The 16,540-nt window shown below is 36.1% G+C and overlaps 1 protein-coding gene across 2 annotated transcripts in view; it reads left to right on the forward strand.

Moving 5' to 3' along the window:
• The first annotated feature begins 1,687 nt into the window (after nucleotides 1–1,687).
• Nucleotides 1,688–16,540, forward strand: part of LRRC69 (leucine rich repeat containing 69) — a 98,086-nt gene continuing 83,233 nt past the window's right edge. For both annotated transcript variants that reach the window (XM_068526282.1, XM_068526283.1), the window contains exon 1: nucleotides 1,688–1,870. In XM_068526282.1, coding sequence (XP_068382383.1) covers nucleotides 1,688–1,870 — 183 coding nt within the window. The remainder of the gene's footprint in view (nucleotides 1,871–16,540) is intronic.

Below are 16,540 nucleotides of genomic sequence, written 5' to 3' on the forward strand. Positions count from 1 at the left end.
ACAGTGTCGCACATAGTAGCTACTCCTAAATGTTTGCTGAATGAATGAATAAAGGGATTTGTGAATTACAAAGGAAGATGGAATTGTGTTCTGACTATTTTCATTGTGGAATACATTTTACAGTATTCATGTTTTTGAAAATCAGCAGTCTAAATGTGATATATATATGTAGCCCAAATGCCTCCAAGCCTCATAACTGGCCCAAATGGGGTTCTAATCAAATATCATTGGCTTCATCTCCTCTCCCTTACTCTTTTGTCTTTGTCCGAATCTTTCACTTGGAAATTTTCAAATATTATACAAAATATAATAAGAATAGTATAATCAACCCCTATGCACCCATTACTGAGCATCAATAATTACCAATGTTTGGTCAATCTTATTTGATCTGTTTCTTCCACCCACGTTTCTGCCCTGCTTATTTAAAAAAAAAATTCAAGACATCATGGCTTTTCACTTGAAAATTCAGATGCATTTCTAAATGTTAGGTACATTTAAAAAAATACTACCACCATGTAATTATTACATATAACAGAATAAGCAATTCCTATCATCTAATACCCAGTCCATGATCAAATTTCCTCAGTCAACTTAGAAATATTTTTATTCAAATAAGGATCCAAACAAGATTCACAGATTGCATTTGACTGTTATTTTTCTTAAGTCTCATTTCATAACAGTTTCCCCTTCTTTTTATTAATGACATTGATTTGTTGGTTAAACATTGTGTCATTTGCCTTGCAGAATTTCCCATGTTCTAGATTTGGCTGACTGCTTGTCTGAGATTAATTTAGTTTGTTTTCTAGTCCTCATATTTTCTGTAAATGGTATTTAGATATAGAAGCATGATTAAACTCAGATTCAGTTTTTAGGCAAGAATATTTTATAGGTGGCGCTGTGTAATTTTTATTGTATGACATCATGAGACTTAAAAACAATATATGATTGTCTCAATTTTAGTGGTGCTAAAATTGATTAGTAGGTTAAGTTATTAGCCTGATTTCTTACTCGCAAATTTCCTCATCAACCTTTCACCTAATGCTTTTAGCACCCACTTGTGATCTTTACATATATCCAGTATTTCATTAGATTTACCAAAATGGTGATTTTTCCTAAATCTATTTTTTTCTTCCTCATTTATTGGCTTCTGTTTTTCTATGAGTAAGAACTTTATTAGGTTACACCAAAATGCAGTTTGTACTGGAAAAGCAGAATAAATGCTTCATTTTTTTTCCTTTATCATTTTTCAGTCTTTTGAGTTGGTTCCCTAGCAAGTCCCAAGGTAGTCAATGGGTTTCTTTTATTTTTATAATACCATTATGAATTCTTAGATTTTAATTATTTTGATGTTTCGGTCCACTCATCATTCTTTCTGATTCTCAAATATTCCCGTTTTAGACTAGTGGGAGCCCTTAGAAGTGGCTTCTGTGTCCTTTGATGTGATCTCATTAGTCCTTGGTAACTTCTTTGCCTCTGGCACAAGATATTCTAGGCTCATCTTGTACATTTCCTGCCCCAAACCTGGAATCAGTTATTTTCCCTCTGTACCTTTTACACAGGAAACTATCTAATGCCTCCCACCTTCAACATGGTAGATCTCAGAATGTTTTTGTTTCCATGACACACCCATTCTGCAATTAGAGGTTCTAAAGATGCGTAATAAGGAAGCTATTTCTCTTCCAAGCCCATGGCTGAAAGGTTGTTAATAAGAGCACTGAAGGGCGGTAAAAGCACTAAAATCGTTACCTTAAATGGAAAGAACATGACAAAGATGCCCTCAATGTTAGAAAAACTGCCTGGCTTGAAGACTCTAGACCTTCAGAATAACCGAATCCCCAAAGTGTGCCCAGAGATAAGCACCTTGACCCAGGTGAGGAACAGCATTATCTTTTTCAATTGAGGATGGAAAATAGGAAGAGAGAAAAGAGTTGAGAAAACAAGAAGCCTTCAATCTCTGGAGACTTAGCTCCCTGGAGACTTAATGTGGATGGTTGCTGGAAAGGGATCAGAAGGCTTTCTCCCTTAGTGAATTACATATGGTAGGGAGAGAAGATGTTACAACTTATCCACGTGTTCTGTGACCCACATTTGGAATCAGAGGGTTAGGTCTCTGCCACACTCATCTTTCTGGAGGCTGTCATCTGGAAAGGGGTTGGGAGCCTGGATCTACTTGTCTACCTTGGGGGCTCCATCTGGAAGTGGGTTTGAGGATCCTGGAGATGCTGTTCACCCTGGGGACTATCCTGAAGCTTTTGCATATGGAATGAAGAGATATTTCTGATGTAAGAAGGGAGTTCTTTTCAATTTCCTAGAGCAGGCTGAACATTGAAATGGAGTGTTGGCAGGAAATGGGAAGGAGGGAACATTCATTTCTTCTGAAGTAGTCTTTAAAAGAAGGTTAGTATTTTAAATAAAGAATATCCTTATAAAGAGCAACAGAATGAATCCCAGATGCTTGTGTTAAACATTTCTGCTGAACAATGTGAAACTCCAGCTGCTAAAATCTTGAGGTTGGGAGAAGGCAAGGGATATTAACTTTGCAGTTTTCTTTTTGTTCACTTCTAAACTGTCATCAGCACTGAAACAACCTATAACCAGCCAAGTCACTGTAGTTCATTATAGTTCATTACTTTTGAGTTCAGAGTTACAAAAAAAAAAAAACAAAACTCTATTTTCTTACCTTCACCTACCTCATTTCCTCTTAGGTTTCCAAAATTATTTGAGTTTGTAGTCTGTGGCCATATCTTTCCAAGAAATACAGTAATACTCAAAAACTCCCCCTTTAATAATAACTTCCAAAAGTGCATTTGTAGAACAGATTTGGACTTTTTTTCCCCTGAATTGTATTTATTTATTTTTATACAGCAGGTTCTTATTAGTTATCTATTTTATACATATTAGTGTATATATGTCAATCCCAATCTCCCACCACCACCACTCTCCACTGCTTTCCCCCTTTGGTGTCCATAAGTTTGTTCTCTACATCTGTGTCTCTATTTCTGCCTTGCAAGCCAGTTCATCTGTACCATTTTTCTAGATTCCACATATATACGTTAATATATGATATTTGTTTTTCTCTTTCTGACTTACTTCACTCTGTATGACAGTCTCTAGGTCCATCCATGTCTCTACAAATGACCCAATTTAATTCCTTTTTATGGCTGAGTAATATTCCATTGTATATATGTACCACATCTTTATCCATTATCTGCTGATGGGCATCTAGGTTGCTTCCATGACCTGGCTATTGTAAATAGTGCTGCAATGAACATTGGGGTGCATGTGTCTTTTTGAATTATGTTTTTCTCAGGGTATCTGCTCAGGAGTGGGATTGCTGGGTCATATGGTAGTTCTATTTTTAGTTTTTAAAGGAACTTCCATACTGTTCTACACAGTGGCTGTATTGGTTTACATTCCCACTAACAGTGCAAGAGGGTTCCCTTTTCTCCACACCCTCTCCAGCAATTATTGTTTCTAGATATTTTGGTGATGCCCATTCTAACCGGTGTTAGGTTATACCTCATTGTAGTTTTGATTTGCATTTCTCTAATAATTAGTGATGTTGAGCAGCTTTTCATGTGCCTCTTGGCCATCTGTATGTCTTCTTTGGAGAAATGTCTATTTAAGTCTTCTGCCCATTTTTTGATTGGGTTGTTTGTTTTTTTAATATTGAGCAGCATGAGCTGTTTATATATTTTGGAGATTAATCCTTTGTTGATTCATTTGCAAATATTTTCTCCCATTCTGAAGGTTGTATTTTCATCTTGTTTATGGTTTTCTTTGCTGTGCAAAAGCTTTTAAGTTTTATTAGGTCCCTTTTGTTTTTATTTCCATTACCCTAGGAGGTGGGTCAAAAAAGATCTTGCATGATTTATGTCGAAGACTGTTCTTCCTATGTTTTCCTCTAAGAGTTTTATAGTGTCCGGTCTTACTTTTAGGTCTTTAATTCATTTTGAGTTTATTTTTGTGTATGGTGTTAGGGTGTTCATTCTTTCACATGTAGCTGTCCAGTTTTCCCAGCACCACTTATTGAAGAGACTGTCCTTTCTCCATTGTATATGCTTGCCTGCTTTGTCATAGATTAGTTGACCATAGGTGCATGGGTTTATCTCTGGGCTTTCTACCCTGTTCCATTGATCTATATTTCTATTTTTGTACTGGTACCATATTGTCTTGATTACTGTAGCTTTGCAGTATAATCTGAAGTCAGGGAGCCTGATTCCTCCAGCTCCATTTTGTTCCCTCAAGATTGCTTTGGCTATTTGGAGTCTTTTGTGTCTCCACACAAATTTTAAGATTTTTTGTTCTAGTTCTGTAAAAAATGTCATTGGTAATTTGATAGGGATTGCACTGAAACTGTAGATTGCTTTGGGTGGAATAGTCATTTTCACAATATTGATTCTTCCAATCTAAGAACATGGTATATCTCTCCATCTGTTTGTGTCATCTTTGATTTCTTTCATCAGTGTCCTATAGTTTTCTGAATACAGGTCTTTTACCTCCTTAGGTAGGTTTATTCCTAGGTATTTTATTCTTTCTGCTGCAGTGGTGAATGGGATTGTTTCCTTAATTTCTCTTTCTGATCTTTCTTTGTTAGTGTATAGGAATGCAGGAGATTTCTGTGCATTAATTTTGTATCCTGAAACTTTGCCAAATTCATTGATTAGCTCTAGTAGTTTTCTGATGGCATCTTTAGGATTCTCTATGTATAGTATCATGTCATCTGCAGTGACAGTTTTATTTCTTCTTTTCCAATTTGTATTCCTTTTATTTCTTTTTCTTCTCTGATTGCTGTGGCTAGGACTTCCAAAACTATGTTGAATAATAGTGGTGAGAGTGGACATCCTTGGGATTTGGACTTTTCTAATGAGACAGAGGAGTTTCTTTGCAAAGGAATTTAAAATTTGACTGAACCAAGAGCCAATTCTCCACCTCTGCTTGAATTTTTTTCCATTAAAGTAACAGTGCATTGTTTTAAGAAAATCAAATAATATAAAAGGTTTATAATAAAAAGTAACTCTCTTCTGATCCACTCCCCCTCACCCACAATTTTGACCTCTATTTATAACCACTTTTAATTCTTTTGTTTTCTTGATTTGTCCATTTTAGATATCATGCTTCATCTTCCGAATATATTTATATTAATATGTTTAGTTTCTCCGTAGTTATCTTTTAAATTTAATATTATTACACCTTTGTTTCTTTTTTTAAGTTAATTTTTATTGGAGTATAGTTGATTTACAGTGTTGTGTTATTTTCTGCTGACAGCAAAGTTAATCAGTTATACATATACATATACCCACTCTTTTTTAGATTCTTTTCCCATCTAGGTCATTACAGAGTATCAAGTAGAGTTCCCTGTGCTATACTGTAGGTTTTTATTAGTTATCTGTTTTACGTATAGTAGTGTTATGTGTCAATCCCAATCTCCCAACCTTTGTTTCTTTTTTTTTTAAATGAAGGAGATTATTATTATTATTATTATTATTATTATTATTTTAAATTTATGGCTGTGTTGCATCTTCGTTTCTGTGCGAGGGCTTTCTCTAGTTGTGGCAAGCGGGGGCCATTCTTCATCACGGTGTGCGGGCCTCTCTTGTTGCGGAGCACAGGCTCCAGACCCACAGGCTCAGTAATTGTGGCTCACGGGCCCAGTTGCTCTGCGGCATGTGGGATCCTCCCAGACCAGGGCTCGAACCCGTGTCCCCTGCATTGGCAGGAAGATTCTCAACCACTGTGCCACCAGGGAAACCCCTGTTTCTTTTTTCATCAACTACAATCTCTTTTTATTCCCCACTTGGTAAGATGGCAATGTTGGCATCTGTAATCCACTTTCAGCTCTCCTTCCCTCTTCCTCTTCACAAATTATAAACTTCTTACTTTTATGAGATGTATAGTATTTATAATCTATTCAGTTATCACCATGATTAAATCTTTGTCTCATGGAGAATTCTAAAATTCTAAAACGTATACTGTTAATAAGTAAATATCATTTATATGGAACCAGTTAATGTACTATGATTATATTTTCTTCCTCATATACCATTTTTGTTCCCTTGGAGTTTCTAATTGTCTTTCACTTTTTCTTGTGCCTTTTGCCTTTATCATGGCCTCATTTTATTTTAAACGTGATCATATTACATACCCTATCAAACGTGCTTTTTCCTTGAGTAACTTCCTTCCAGGAGCCTCTGTCCTCCTGCCCCAATTTAAGCTGATTACTATCTAGGTTTGCTGGATACTGTCAGCCCGGATATCCCTTTGCGGCTCCTGAATTGGAACCACTGTTTCCTGGAACCATGTTTTCCCCCTTTTTTGGTTTACTTATTTTGTAGAAATAACTCTCCAGATAGCACCCTAGTCTAGGTATGTGGTAATTAAATTTTTTGAACTCTTGCATATCTGAAAACATGTGTATCCTTCTCTCCGTTTAATAGTTGTTTAGTAAAAAAATTACAGATTGTAAAATATACTCCCTCAGGAAAAAAAGCCGAAGAGTCTGATCATTATTACTTTGTCTTCTTGTGGCTCCCGCATTACTCTCCTCCTCATCCTTTGACTATTTAGGAGAGACCCTAAATTTTGACTTCCCAATTCAATTTCCTTAAACAGGGTGTTGGCTCAGCTCAGCCCTTACTTTGAAAGAAGAAGTCACATTTTACTTTTAAAGAAGAATTCAACTGATTAGAAACTAGGCTTCTTGTGGTCTATCTTTAAAGTGCTTTACAAGTCAGACTCAGGCTAATGGTATTATTGTTTCACTGCTATGAACTAGCAATTTTTTTCATGTAGAGTCTCCAATGTTGTGGAGTTTTGAAAAAAATCTATTTTCCCTTTATAATGGGAGTTCTAGAAGCACCTTGAATAAAATGTGCTAGAAACCCTCAAAAGATGGATAGAGATTATTTACATAGTTCAGAAATACTGCTCACTCTCCCAGTTGCTAAGAGAAAGGAAGACAAAACTTTCAGAAAAGAGAGAGCTTAGAGAGCTGCAAAGAGCCCTGGAAGAGTGTCTGCAAGTCCTGATACTTCAACCTGTTCAGCCACTCACCAACTAAACCTAAGATATTTAATCTCACTGGGCCTCAATTTCTGCCTTCATTTATTCAAAGCCACACTTAAGTATTGAGCACCATCTGTGTCTCAGGTAATTTGGCAATTAAAAAAAGAAAAAAACAGATGAAAATACCTGCCTTCATGGAGCTATGTTCTAGTCAGAAGAGATGCAAGAAAGAAACATGCAAAACAAGTGGGATGTGAGGTAGTATTAGTGCTAAGGAGAAAAATATAGCAGATAAAGCAGGCAGGGTGCATTGTGGCATTCAGCTGAAATGCTGCCAAGTGTCCTTGTGGTCTTCATATCTTGGTGATACTTATGTCATTGTTCAAAGATGATCATAATTCTTACTCTAACAATTTTCTATAAAATCCCCAAATGTGTTTTTTAAAAGTTGGTTTGAATTCTTTCTTGTGGTGCTACAGGTCGTGCTTTTAATAATGCTTGAAACTCCCCCTATCTATTTTTTTTTTTTTTTTTTTTCTTTTGGGTCTATACTGTGCTTGACTTTTGGGTTAGTCTTTCTTTTATCATCATAGGAAGTCCAGTTTGCCCCAGTATACTGATTTTTGGGGTTATATGTGCCACAGAATGCACAGCATTAAAATAGTCTTGATATTTAACTTCCTAAAACAAAAGTAATAATTACAAAATTTGTGCACTCACAAAATGGTATCAAATAGAATAACAGCATCCACCATATACCAAGAGCCAGACACAATGCTAGGAACTCTTTGTTCATTTTCAAGAAAGTTATAATTATCACTCTCATATGGTTAATAAAATTTATGATCCAGAAAGGTTAAGTCATTTGCCAAGGTCAACCAGTGAATACATGTATAAAATGAGGTCTCTTTTGCGGTTGTTTTCAGCTCTATTGTCTTATTATTCTATACACTTAGTGTGAAATTCACCAGGGTGTGTTGTTCAATTTATAGTTCCTAAAAACAAAAATTGGATTGCCTAAAGGTGGCAGGTTTGAACAATACATGAATTGTTCCCACTCTCCATTTGTTTACATATCCATTCTTTTGACAAATATTTACATTCATCTTCTTGTGTCTATGGTGGTCCTGAGGATAGAGATGTGAAAAAAAAAATAAGGTCTTTGTCTTCATTTGGGAATTAAATGTTAATATATGTAAGCTCAATGCCTGACGTTGAAACTTTGAAATAAATTAGAGTTGCTATTGTAGTCTAACTAGCAACATGAAACTTTGAAATAAATTAGAGTGGCTATTGTGGTCTAACTAGCAACAATGATAAAATGGAAGGAGATTCTTTAGAGAATACAGATTCTATTCTTTTTTTCTTTGCTAATTTGACTAATGAAACTGGAAATTTTCAATCACTTCTAATGACATGAAAAAAATGGATTAATGTCCTATAATTTATGGTGAATACATTTGGCCTAGGACTAATGAAGTGCTGGTATATCAACAATTTTCAAAGATGCCCTTTATTATAACTCTTGAGGGTGGAGACCTTGTCTTGTCCCTAGTGCCTGGCACTTAGTAAACCATTGAATGTCAATTTGAGTGAAATGGGATGTAAGCCATTTTCAAAGTCCAACTTAATCAAACACAGAGCTATCATGATAGGTTTAAAATCTCCAAAGAAACAAATAGCCATTATCTCTAATTGTGTACAGCATTGTTACTATGCATCATAAAGTCCAATGGTAGTACAGCAATGTTCACCTTAAGTGGTTCACATGTGTAGCTGCCCAGGACAAAGATGTGGTCTGCCATAGCTTTTTATTTGACCATAAAGAATTGACAGTAAATAAAGGCAACTCTAAGCAGAGTTGGGTAGTTTGTAAATTGTTATTGCGTCCCTAGTCTCTCCTTTTCATACTTTTACTGTCCTTTTGGATGACCCCCTAACCCAGTCACCCCCCTCCCTTCCTCCTTCCCTTCCTGCCTTCCTTCTTTCCTATGTTTAACAAATAGTTGTTGTGCCTGCTAGTAGTAGACTAGCACTCTGCTAGATGCTGATAATACAAAAAGGAATGAAAACATCATGTGTCTCTACTCTCAGGTTTACTGGGGAAAGGTAATCAAATATACAAATACATGTAAAATTATAATTGTGAAAAGTGTCATGAAGAAGAATTATATTGTGTTATGAGGAGTTGTAGTCAGAGAAATCAGAGAAGGTAGACCTGAGAAGTGCAACTGAGGTAAGATCTGAAGGATGGGAGTTATGCAGAGGAACACAAGAGGAAAAGCATATGCAACAACTTTCCCTGTCTCTCCCTCCTTGGACATTCTGGGTCTCACTAAGTCTGGCAGAACAGAAAGGATTTGACATCATTTGTACTGTTTGTCAGCATCAAGCCTGTCCCTTCTCCTGTCCCATCCACTGGAAATGCGCTCTTCCTCCATGAAGTAGGTAATGCCTCCTGTTTTCTAAGCCTGGCTTTGCTATAAAAACAGGGCTTTCTCATACTTGTTTATTGTATCCTGTCCTGGCACACAGGCACCTAGTGAATTCCTTCTCTCTACACTACTTTCATTCCTCTTTTGCCTCTGCTTGTATGCCGAAGCCTGCATTAAGCCTCTTGAACCACTACTGGAACTTCTGCTTCTTCCTCTAGCTGTCAGATGTCTAGAGGAGCCCCAACCCTCTTCTCTCACTTGCCAACTGAGCACATAATCTCTCTGTGCCTCCCTTGACTTATCTCATATATAGTGTCTTAACCATGTTGGTTACTCAGAAAATTTTAGCCTCTACCCCGATTCAAACATCCAAATGCTTAGTTCGTCCAAACACTTGAAAGTTTTACAGTTTACTTGAATGAGTTTTGTGTTGCAATTCCCCTTTTCCAAGATTTGGAACTCTTATCCTTGCTTCTTTAGTCTTTCCTTTAGAAGCTTCTGACAGGATGCTAAAAGGTAATGCCTTGTTAATGCTTCTGCTGTGAATGCCAGAGATTCCTTCTAATATTGCTGAGTAGGAAGTGCCAATTTCATGACACTGGGATTAATTTTGGGCTCTAAGGGAACAGGTCTTAGAGGTCACAGGGATTCTCTAGAGATTAGATGGACCTTGAAAGTATTTCCAATGAAAGTATAATTGTTTTGAGAAATCTGACTTGATGTATTGGGTTGGCCAAACAGCTCATTCATATTTTTTCTGTAAGATGACTCTAGTAGCACTTAGTTATCTTTAACTTCATTCAAAACAACTTTGTTAGACTGTATTGTGGCAGCTGTAATAGCGTGCATTAAAAAAAAAAAAAAAACTTATCAAAAGTGGTGAATTTTTACCCTCAGAATGGGAGAAGATATTTGCAAATGAATCAATGGACAAAGGATTAATCTCCAAAATATATAAACAGCTCATGCTGCTCAATATTAAAAAAAAAACAACAAATAACCCAATCAAAAAATGGGCAGAAAACCTAAATAGACATTTCTCCAAAGAAGACATACAGATGGCCAAGAGGCACATGAAAAGCCGCTCAACATCATTAATTATTAGAGAAATGCAAATCAAAACTACAATGAGGTATCACCTAACACCAGTTAGAATGGGCATCATCAGAAAATCTACAAACAACAAATGCTGGAGAGGGTGTGGAGAAAAGGGAACCCTCCAGCACTGTTGGTGGGAATGTAAATTGATACAGCCACTATGGAGAACAGTAGGGAGGTTCCTTAAAAAACTAAAAATAGAATTACCATATGACCCAGCAATCCCACTACTGGGCATATACCCTGAGAAAACCATAATTCAAAAAGACACACGCACCCCAATGTTCATTGCAGCACTATTTACAATAGCCAGGTCATGGAAGCAACCTAAATGCCCATCGACAGACGAATGGACAAAGAAGATGTGGTACATATATACAACGGAATATTACTCAGCCATAAAAAGGAACGAAATTGGGGCATTTGTGGAGACGTGGATGGACCTAGAGACTGTCATACAGAGTGAAGTAAGTCAGAAAGAGAAAAACAAATATCGTATATTAACGCATATATGTGGAATCTAGAAAAATGGTACAGATGAACTGGTTTGCAAGGCAGAAATAGAGACACAGATGTAGAGAACAAATGTATGGACACCAAAGGGGGAAAGCGGGGGGTGGGGTGGTGGTAGTGGTGGTGGTGGTGGGATGAATTGGGAGATTGGGATTGACATATATACACTAATATGTATAAAATAGATAAGTAATAAGAAACTACTGTATAAAAAAATTAAATTTTAAAAATTGGTGAATTTTTGTATAGCTATTTTAATATTGAAGATGGAAGAAAAAAGCAACACTTTCAGCATATTATGCTTTATTATTTCAAGAAAGGTAAAAATGCAACTGAAACACACAAAAAAGATATGTGCAGTGTATGGTGAAGGTGCTGTGACTGATCGAACGTGTCAAAAGTGGTTTGTGAAGTTTCATGCTGGAGATTTCTTGCTGGATGACGCTCCACAGTCAGAAAGACCAGTTGAAGTTGATAGTGATCAAATCAAGACATTAATTGAGAACAATCAATGTTAAACCACATGGGAGATAGCCGACATACTCAAAATATCCAAATCAAGCGTTGAAAATCATTTGCACCACCTTGGTTATGTTAATTGCTTGATGTTTGGTTTACACATAAGCAAAAAAAACCTTCTTGACTGTATTTTTGCATGCGATTTTCTACTTAAACATAATGAAAATATTCCGTTTTTAAAACAAATTGTGATGGGTGATGAAAAGTGGATACTATACAATAATGTGGAACGGAAGAGATCGTGGGGCAAGTGAGATGAACCACCATCAACCACACCAAAGGCCGGTCTTCATCCAAAGAAGGTGATGTTGTGTATATGGTGGGATTGGAAGGGAGTCCTCTATTATGAGCTCCTTCTGGAAAACCAAACAAGTAATTCCAAGAACTGCTCCCAATTAGACCAACTGAAAGCAGCACTTGACGAAAAGCATCTGGAATTAGTAAACAGAAAACGCATAATCTTCCATCAGGAAACGCAAGACTGCATGTGTCTTTGATGACCAGGCAAAAACTGTTACAGCTTGGCTGGGAAGTTCTGATTCATCCGCTGTATTCACCAGTTATTGCACCTTCGGATTTCCATTTATTTCAGTCTTTACAAAATTCCTCTTACGGAAAAAATTTCAATTCCCTGGAAGACTGTAAAAGGTACCTGGAACAGTTCTTTGCTCAAAAAGATAAAAAGTTTTGTTAAGACGGAATGATGAAGTTGCCTGAAAAATGGAAGAAGGTAGTGGAATAAAACTATGAATACGTTGTTCAGTAAAGTGCTCGGTGAAAATGACAAATGTCTTTTATTTTTACTTAAAAACCGAAGGAACTTTTTGGCCAACCCAATATTAAGAATTAAGAAGTTACTGAAAAATTAAATAATAGTTTTGAAATTAGCCAAGTTATTCAAATAAATTCTTTCAGGACCAGCTGGACTCAGAAGATTCATTTGGCAATTGTACTGCACTGCAGTGCTAGATTCCTAAAAAAACGGCATTTATAAGAATAAGCATGTAGAAAACAAACTATGGTTACCAGGGGGTGAGGGGGGGAGAGATAAGTTGGGAGATTAGGATTGAGATATACACGCTAGTATATATAAAATAGATAACTAATAAGGACCTGCTGTATAGCACAGGGAACTCTACTCAACACTCTGTAATGGCCTATATGGGAAAAGAATCTAAAAGAGTGGATGTATGTATATGTATAACATTCACTTTGCTGTACACATGAAACTAACACAACACTGTAAATCAACTATACTCCAATAAAAATTTAAAAAAAATTGTCCATTAAAAAAAAAAAAAAGAATTAGCAGAGTGAGCCCTAATTCTGCCCTGTCCCACATACCTTGGCCATATACATAACTAATTAAAAAATGTAAAAGTCTTATTTTTCTTTTATTAATTTGATTCAATTATTTTTATTAACTAGTTTACAGAATGTGACATTATGTTATGTACTATTTAGGTACAGTGAATGGAAATATTCACTGTCCTTTAAGGAATTTAAGGATTAATATTTCAAATACCAGCTCAAACATATTTGTACATGTTACAGGTGAATGATTTAATAGTTTGTTCCAAAATGGTATCACCAAGCCATAATTTAGTTTAGAAAGACTTCCCGATAAAAATGGACATTTGAGCTCACCAAGCCTTAATTTAGTTTAGAAAGACTTCCCAATAAAAATGGACATTTGAGCTGGTATATTTTTACATGAAAAAAAAATGTTTTTGGTCCAAGTTAGTCATGGATATCATTTTAAAAATCAAATAAGTAATTGAAAGATATAATAAATAGCATAGAGTTTTCTAGTGATAATTAATAGCTACAAGCACAGCATAATTAAATGTTAGGAGAGGTTGCCTGGCCCAAGTTCTAGGCATACATATGATAGGCATCACATTGTATTGATTATAGGGTTATTGAGAACGAGCAGATGGTTAGAATAAAGAAGGCATGCAGCCCATTAGAAGGAAGTGAATCCAGCTGGGTAGATTGGCACTGACTGAGCTCAATAGATACTTGATTTTGAAAAAAGACAAATGATGTGGAGCCATAATGAGTATCTTCACAGTTTGAACCATCAGCTTATTAAAGAAATGATCTAAGCAGACAGCATTCAACTAATATTTATTGAACAGCTATTGTATTCCAGACACTATTTTTTGAGTGCTGGATGAATTACAGAGACCCTATCATTGGAAAATTTCCAACTTTATAGTAAAGGTAAGATATATACATGAGTCACTATAATACAAAGCAGAAGATAATAATTAGCCATAGAAAGTACACAGTGTTATGCAACTACAAAAGGAGGATGGCTTCCTGGAGAAGGTGATATATGCCAAGGGGGAGCATTAAACACAGAAATCCATTATAATAATTGGAGAACCAAGGTATAGTGATAGTTTAATGGGAAGAGAATACTGAGCACATTGTCACTGTAGAAATAATAAAAAAAAAAAATTTCCAGCAAAATTAACTGATTAACAGAAAGTCATTATTCCTGTGGCCAACAGAATAACAGAGATAATTTTCTCTTTCCTGAAAATGTCATTCAAAAGTGACTGTGAATTTAGAAATCTTTGGAAAAAGGAGTTAGAAATCATTAAGAAAACAGGTTTAAAAATTGAAAACTGAGTCGAAGTGTCAACATATATACTATATGAAGCATTCCTAGCATCATGTATGTCTAACATCTTGTTCCATGGTCTTCTCCTGAGTCTAAAAGTTTATAGTTAGCATTTCATAATATCCACTATTTGCCAGGTACTTCATTATATTGGCTCTAATCCTTAAGGCAGCCCTGAGAAGTTGATGCTAGTATCTCCATTTAAAAAAAAAGAAAGGAAGACAGGAATTGGAGTGACTTTCTTGAGATCCCATAGTGAGTACATTGCATAGCAGATGGTCTCCAAAGCCTGTGCTTTTGCTACTGCAAAATACTGACTAAATGGTGTAACTCACAGAACAAGAATATTTAAAAAGAGAAATCCATATATTGCATACAATTCTATTGTATGTGTGTAATGGGTGTATGTGTGTATGAATGAATGTATATATTACGTGCATATATATGATCATTCTAAGCAACAATAAATTCTTTTTAATAATAGTTTAAAGTAAATAGTGTAATGTAGAAATTAGGAGTATAGGCCACTGAGTGAAGCTATGTTATTTCACCATAAATCACAGCCTATACCTCAGATCCCTTTTCTGTAAATTGGGGGCACCTTGAAGTCCACCTGAGGCAATGTACAAGGTTGCATGGCACAGTATTTGGCACATATAAAATTCTATTTAAATGTTAGTCATTAGTATTAATAAGTTAATCAGTACTTTTTCTTCTCAAACTTCTTATACTCTTCTCTCTTTATCCAAAGATTGCTACCCATTAAATCTAGAGTCTATAACCCAAAGGCATCAATGGACACTGACATGCTTACCTCATATCCAAGATGTAAGAGGAAACACACACGTCCATTTCAAGGCAGGCTACAGACAGGTTATAACTTAGAGGTATGAGTAGGCCAATGTAATTAAATAAATCAAATCAAATTTAGGACGAGTTGGGATACACAGACACTATTTGGGACAAACATACAAAGATGTGGAAGAGGCTACAGGGAGCCAAGAAACATTTAGGGCATACTAAGTAGGGAAACTCCTCATGGACTGATTATTCGGGCAACTCTTTATATATAATCCAGTAGGACAGGTAAAAGGAGTTTAAATGATAAGATAGCCCATTCTTTACATTCTTAAGTTAGGTAATGCTACAGGCAGGCAGTAATGAGGACTAGTGTCAGGGTAATTGCAATGAGACTTGAAAATGATGCATCTAAGAGGCATTTTGAGAATAGGACTTGGTTACTGATTGAATTTAGGTGGCAAGAGAGAAGTTCTAGGTGATTCCAAAGTTTGGCTACCATATTATTATGAGAAAGATGAGTGCATTAGCCAAAGTGGGAAGGGGAAAAACAGATCTCATTTGTCCACTGACATTGTCCAGTTTAGATTCTGAATTTAGAGTGACATCATCACATCCACTTATGTCTTTTGAGCCAAAACCAACAAGATGAAATTTTTACAGGGATAACAGTAAATTCCTAAATTTAAGTTAAGAAAAGCGTTCAATTGCACAAGTTCAGGATGTGAGTTATCTCCTTGACAGTAGGTTTTTCTTGGCCACAGACAAAATTAATTATGCACCAACCATGTGCCCCATTTCTGAAAGAGTGCATGTTGCAGCCATGTTAGGCTGCAACAGAAGTGTAGTCATCTGCCTGAGGCAGATTCCATGGTCCCAACAGATCTATGCTATGAGATCACATTTCCTGTCTCACTCTAGGTACCATGTTTCTAGAGAGGAGTACTTAGAAAAATTAGAGTGTAACCAGGATGGTAAAGGGTCTGGAAATTATGTCCTGAGGGAAATGGTTAAGGAAGAATGGAACAAATTCAGGGGGAATATGATAGCAATGTTCAAATATTTTAAAGACTGTTACGTGGGAGAGAGGCAGGGGAATAAAACTATCTTTTATGATTCCTATGGGAAGAATTGGATAGAAGTTACAGAGTGCCTAAAGAAACACACACACACACACACACAGTCATAAATAAAACTGCCTAACAAGATAAAAGAGCCACCCATTACTAAGTGTGCTCATGAAGAAGGTATATAGTTGCTCACTTGCATTTTGTATGTTGCACTTGGTGACTTATGAAAGTTCTTTCTGATTGTAAGATGCTATAATTCCCTGGATCATGGGTCCGTGAGAAACCATTTAGTAGCAATGGTGTCTTTCAATCTATGACAATGTGCTAGTTTCCAAAGGACAGAAGAGTTACACTCTGAGAATACCAACAGAACTTCACTATAGATAATTACTGAAGTCTTGTAAGTTTTAAGCTTATCAGGTGGTTGTCTCTCATATGACTAAAACTTCCCTCAGGAACTACCCATAACC

Source organism: Eschrichtius robustus, chromosome 17 (genome assembly GCF_028021215.1).
Source record: "Eschrichtius robustus isolate mEscRob2 chromosome 17, mEscRob2.pri, whole genome shotgun sequence".
In the NCBI taxonomy this organism is placed as follows: Eukaryota; Metazoa; Chordata; class Mammalia; order Artiodactyla; family Eschrichtiidae; genus Eschrichtius; species Eschrichtius robustus.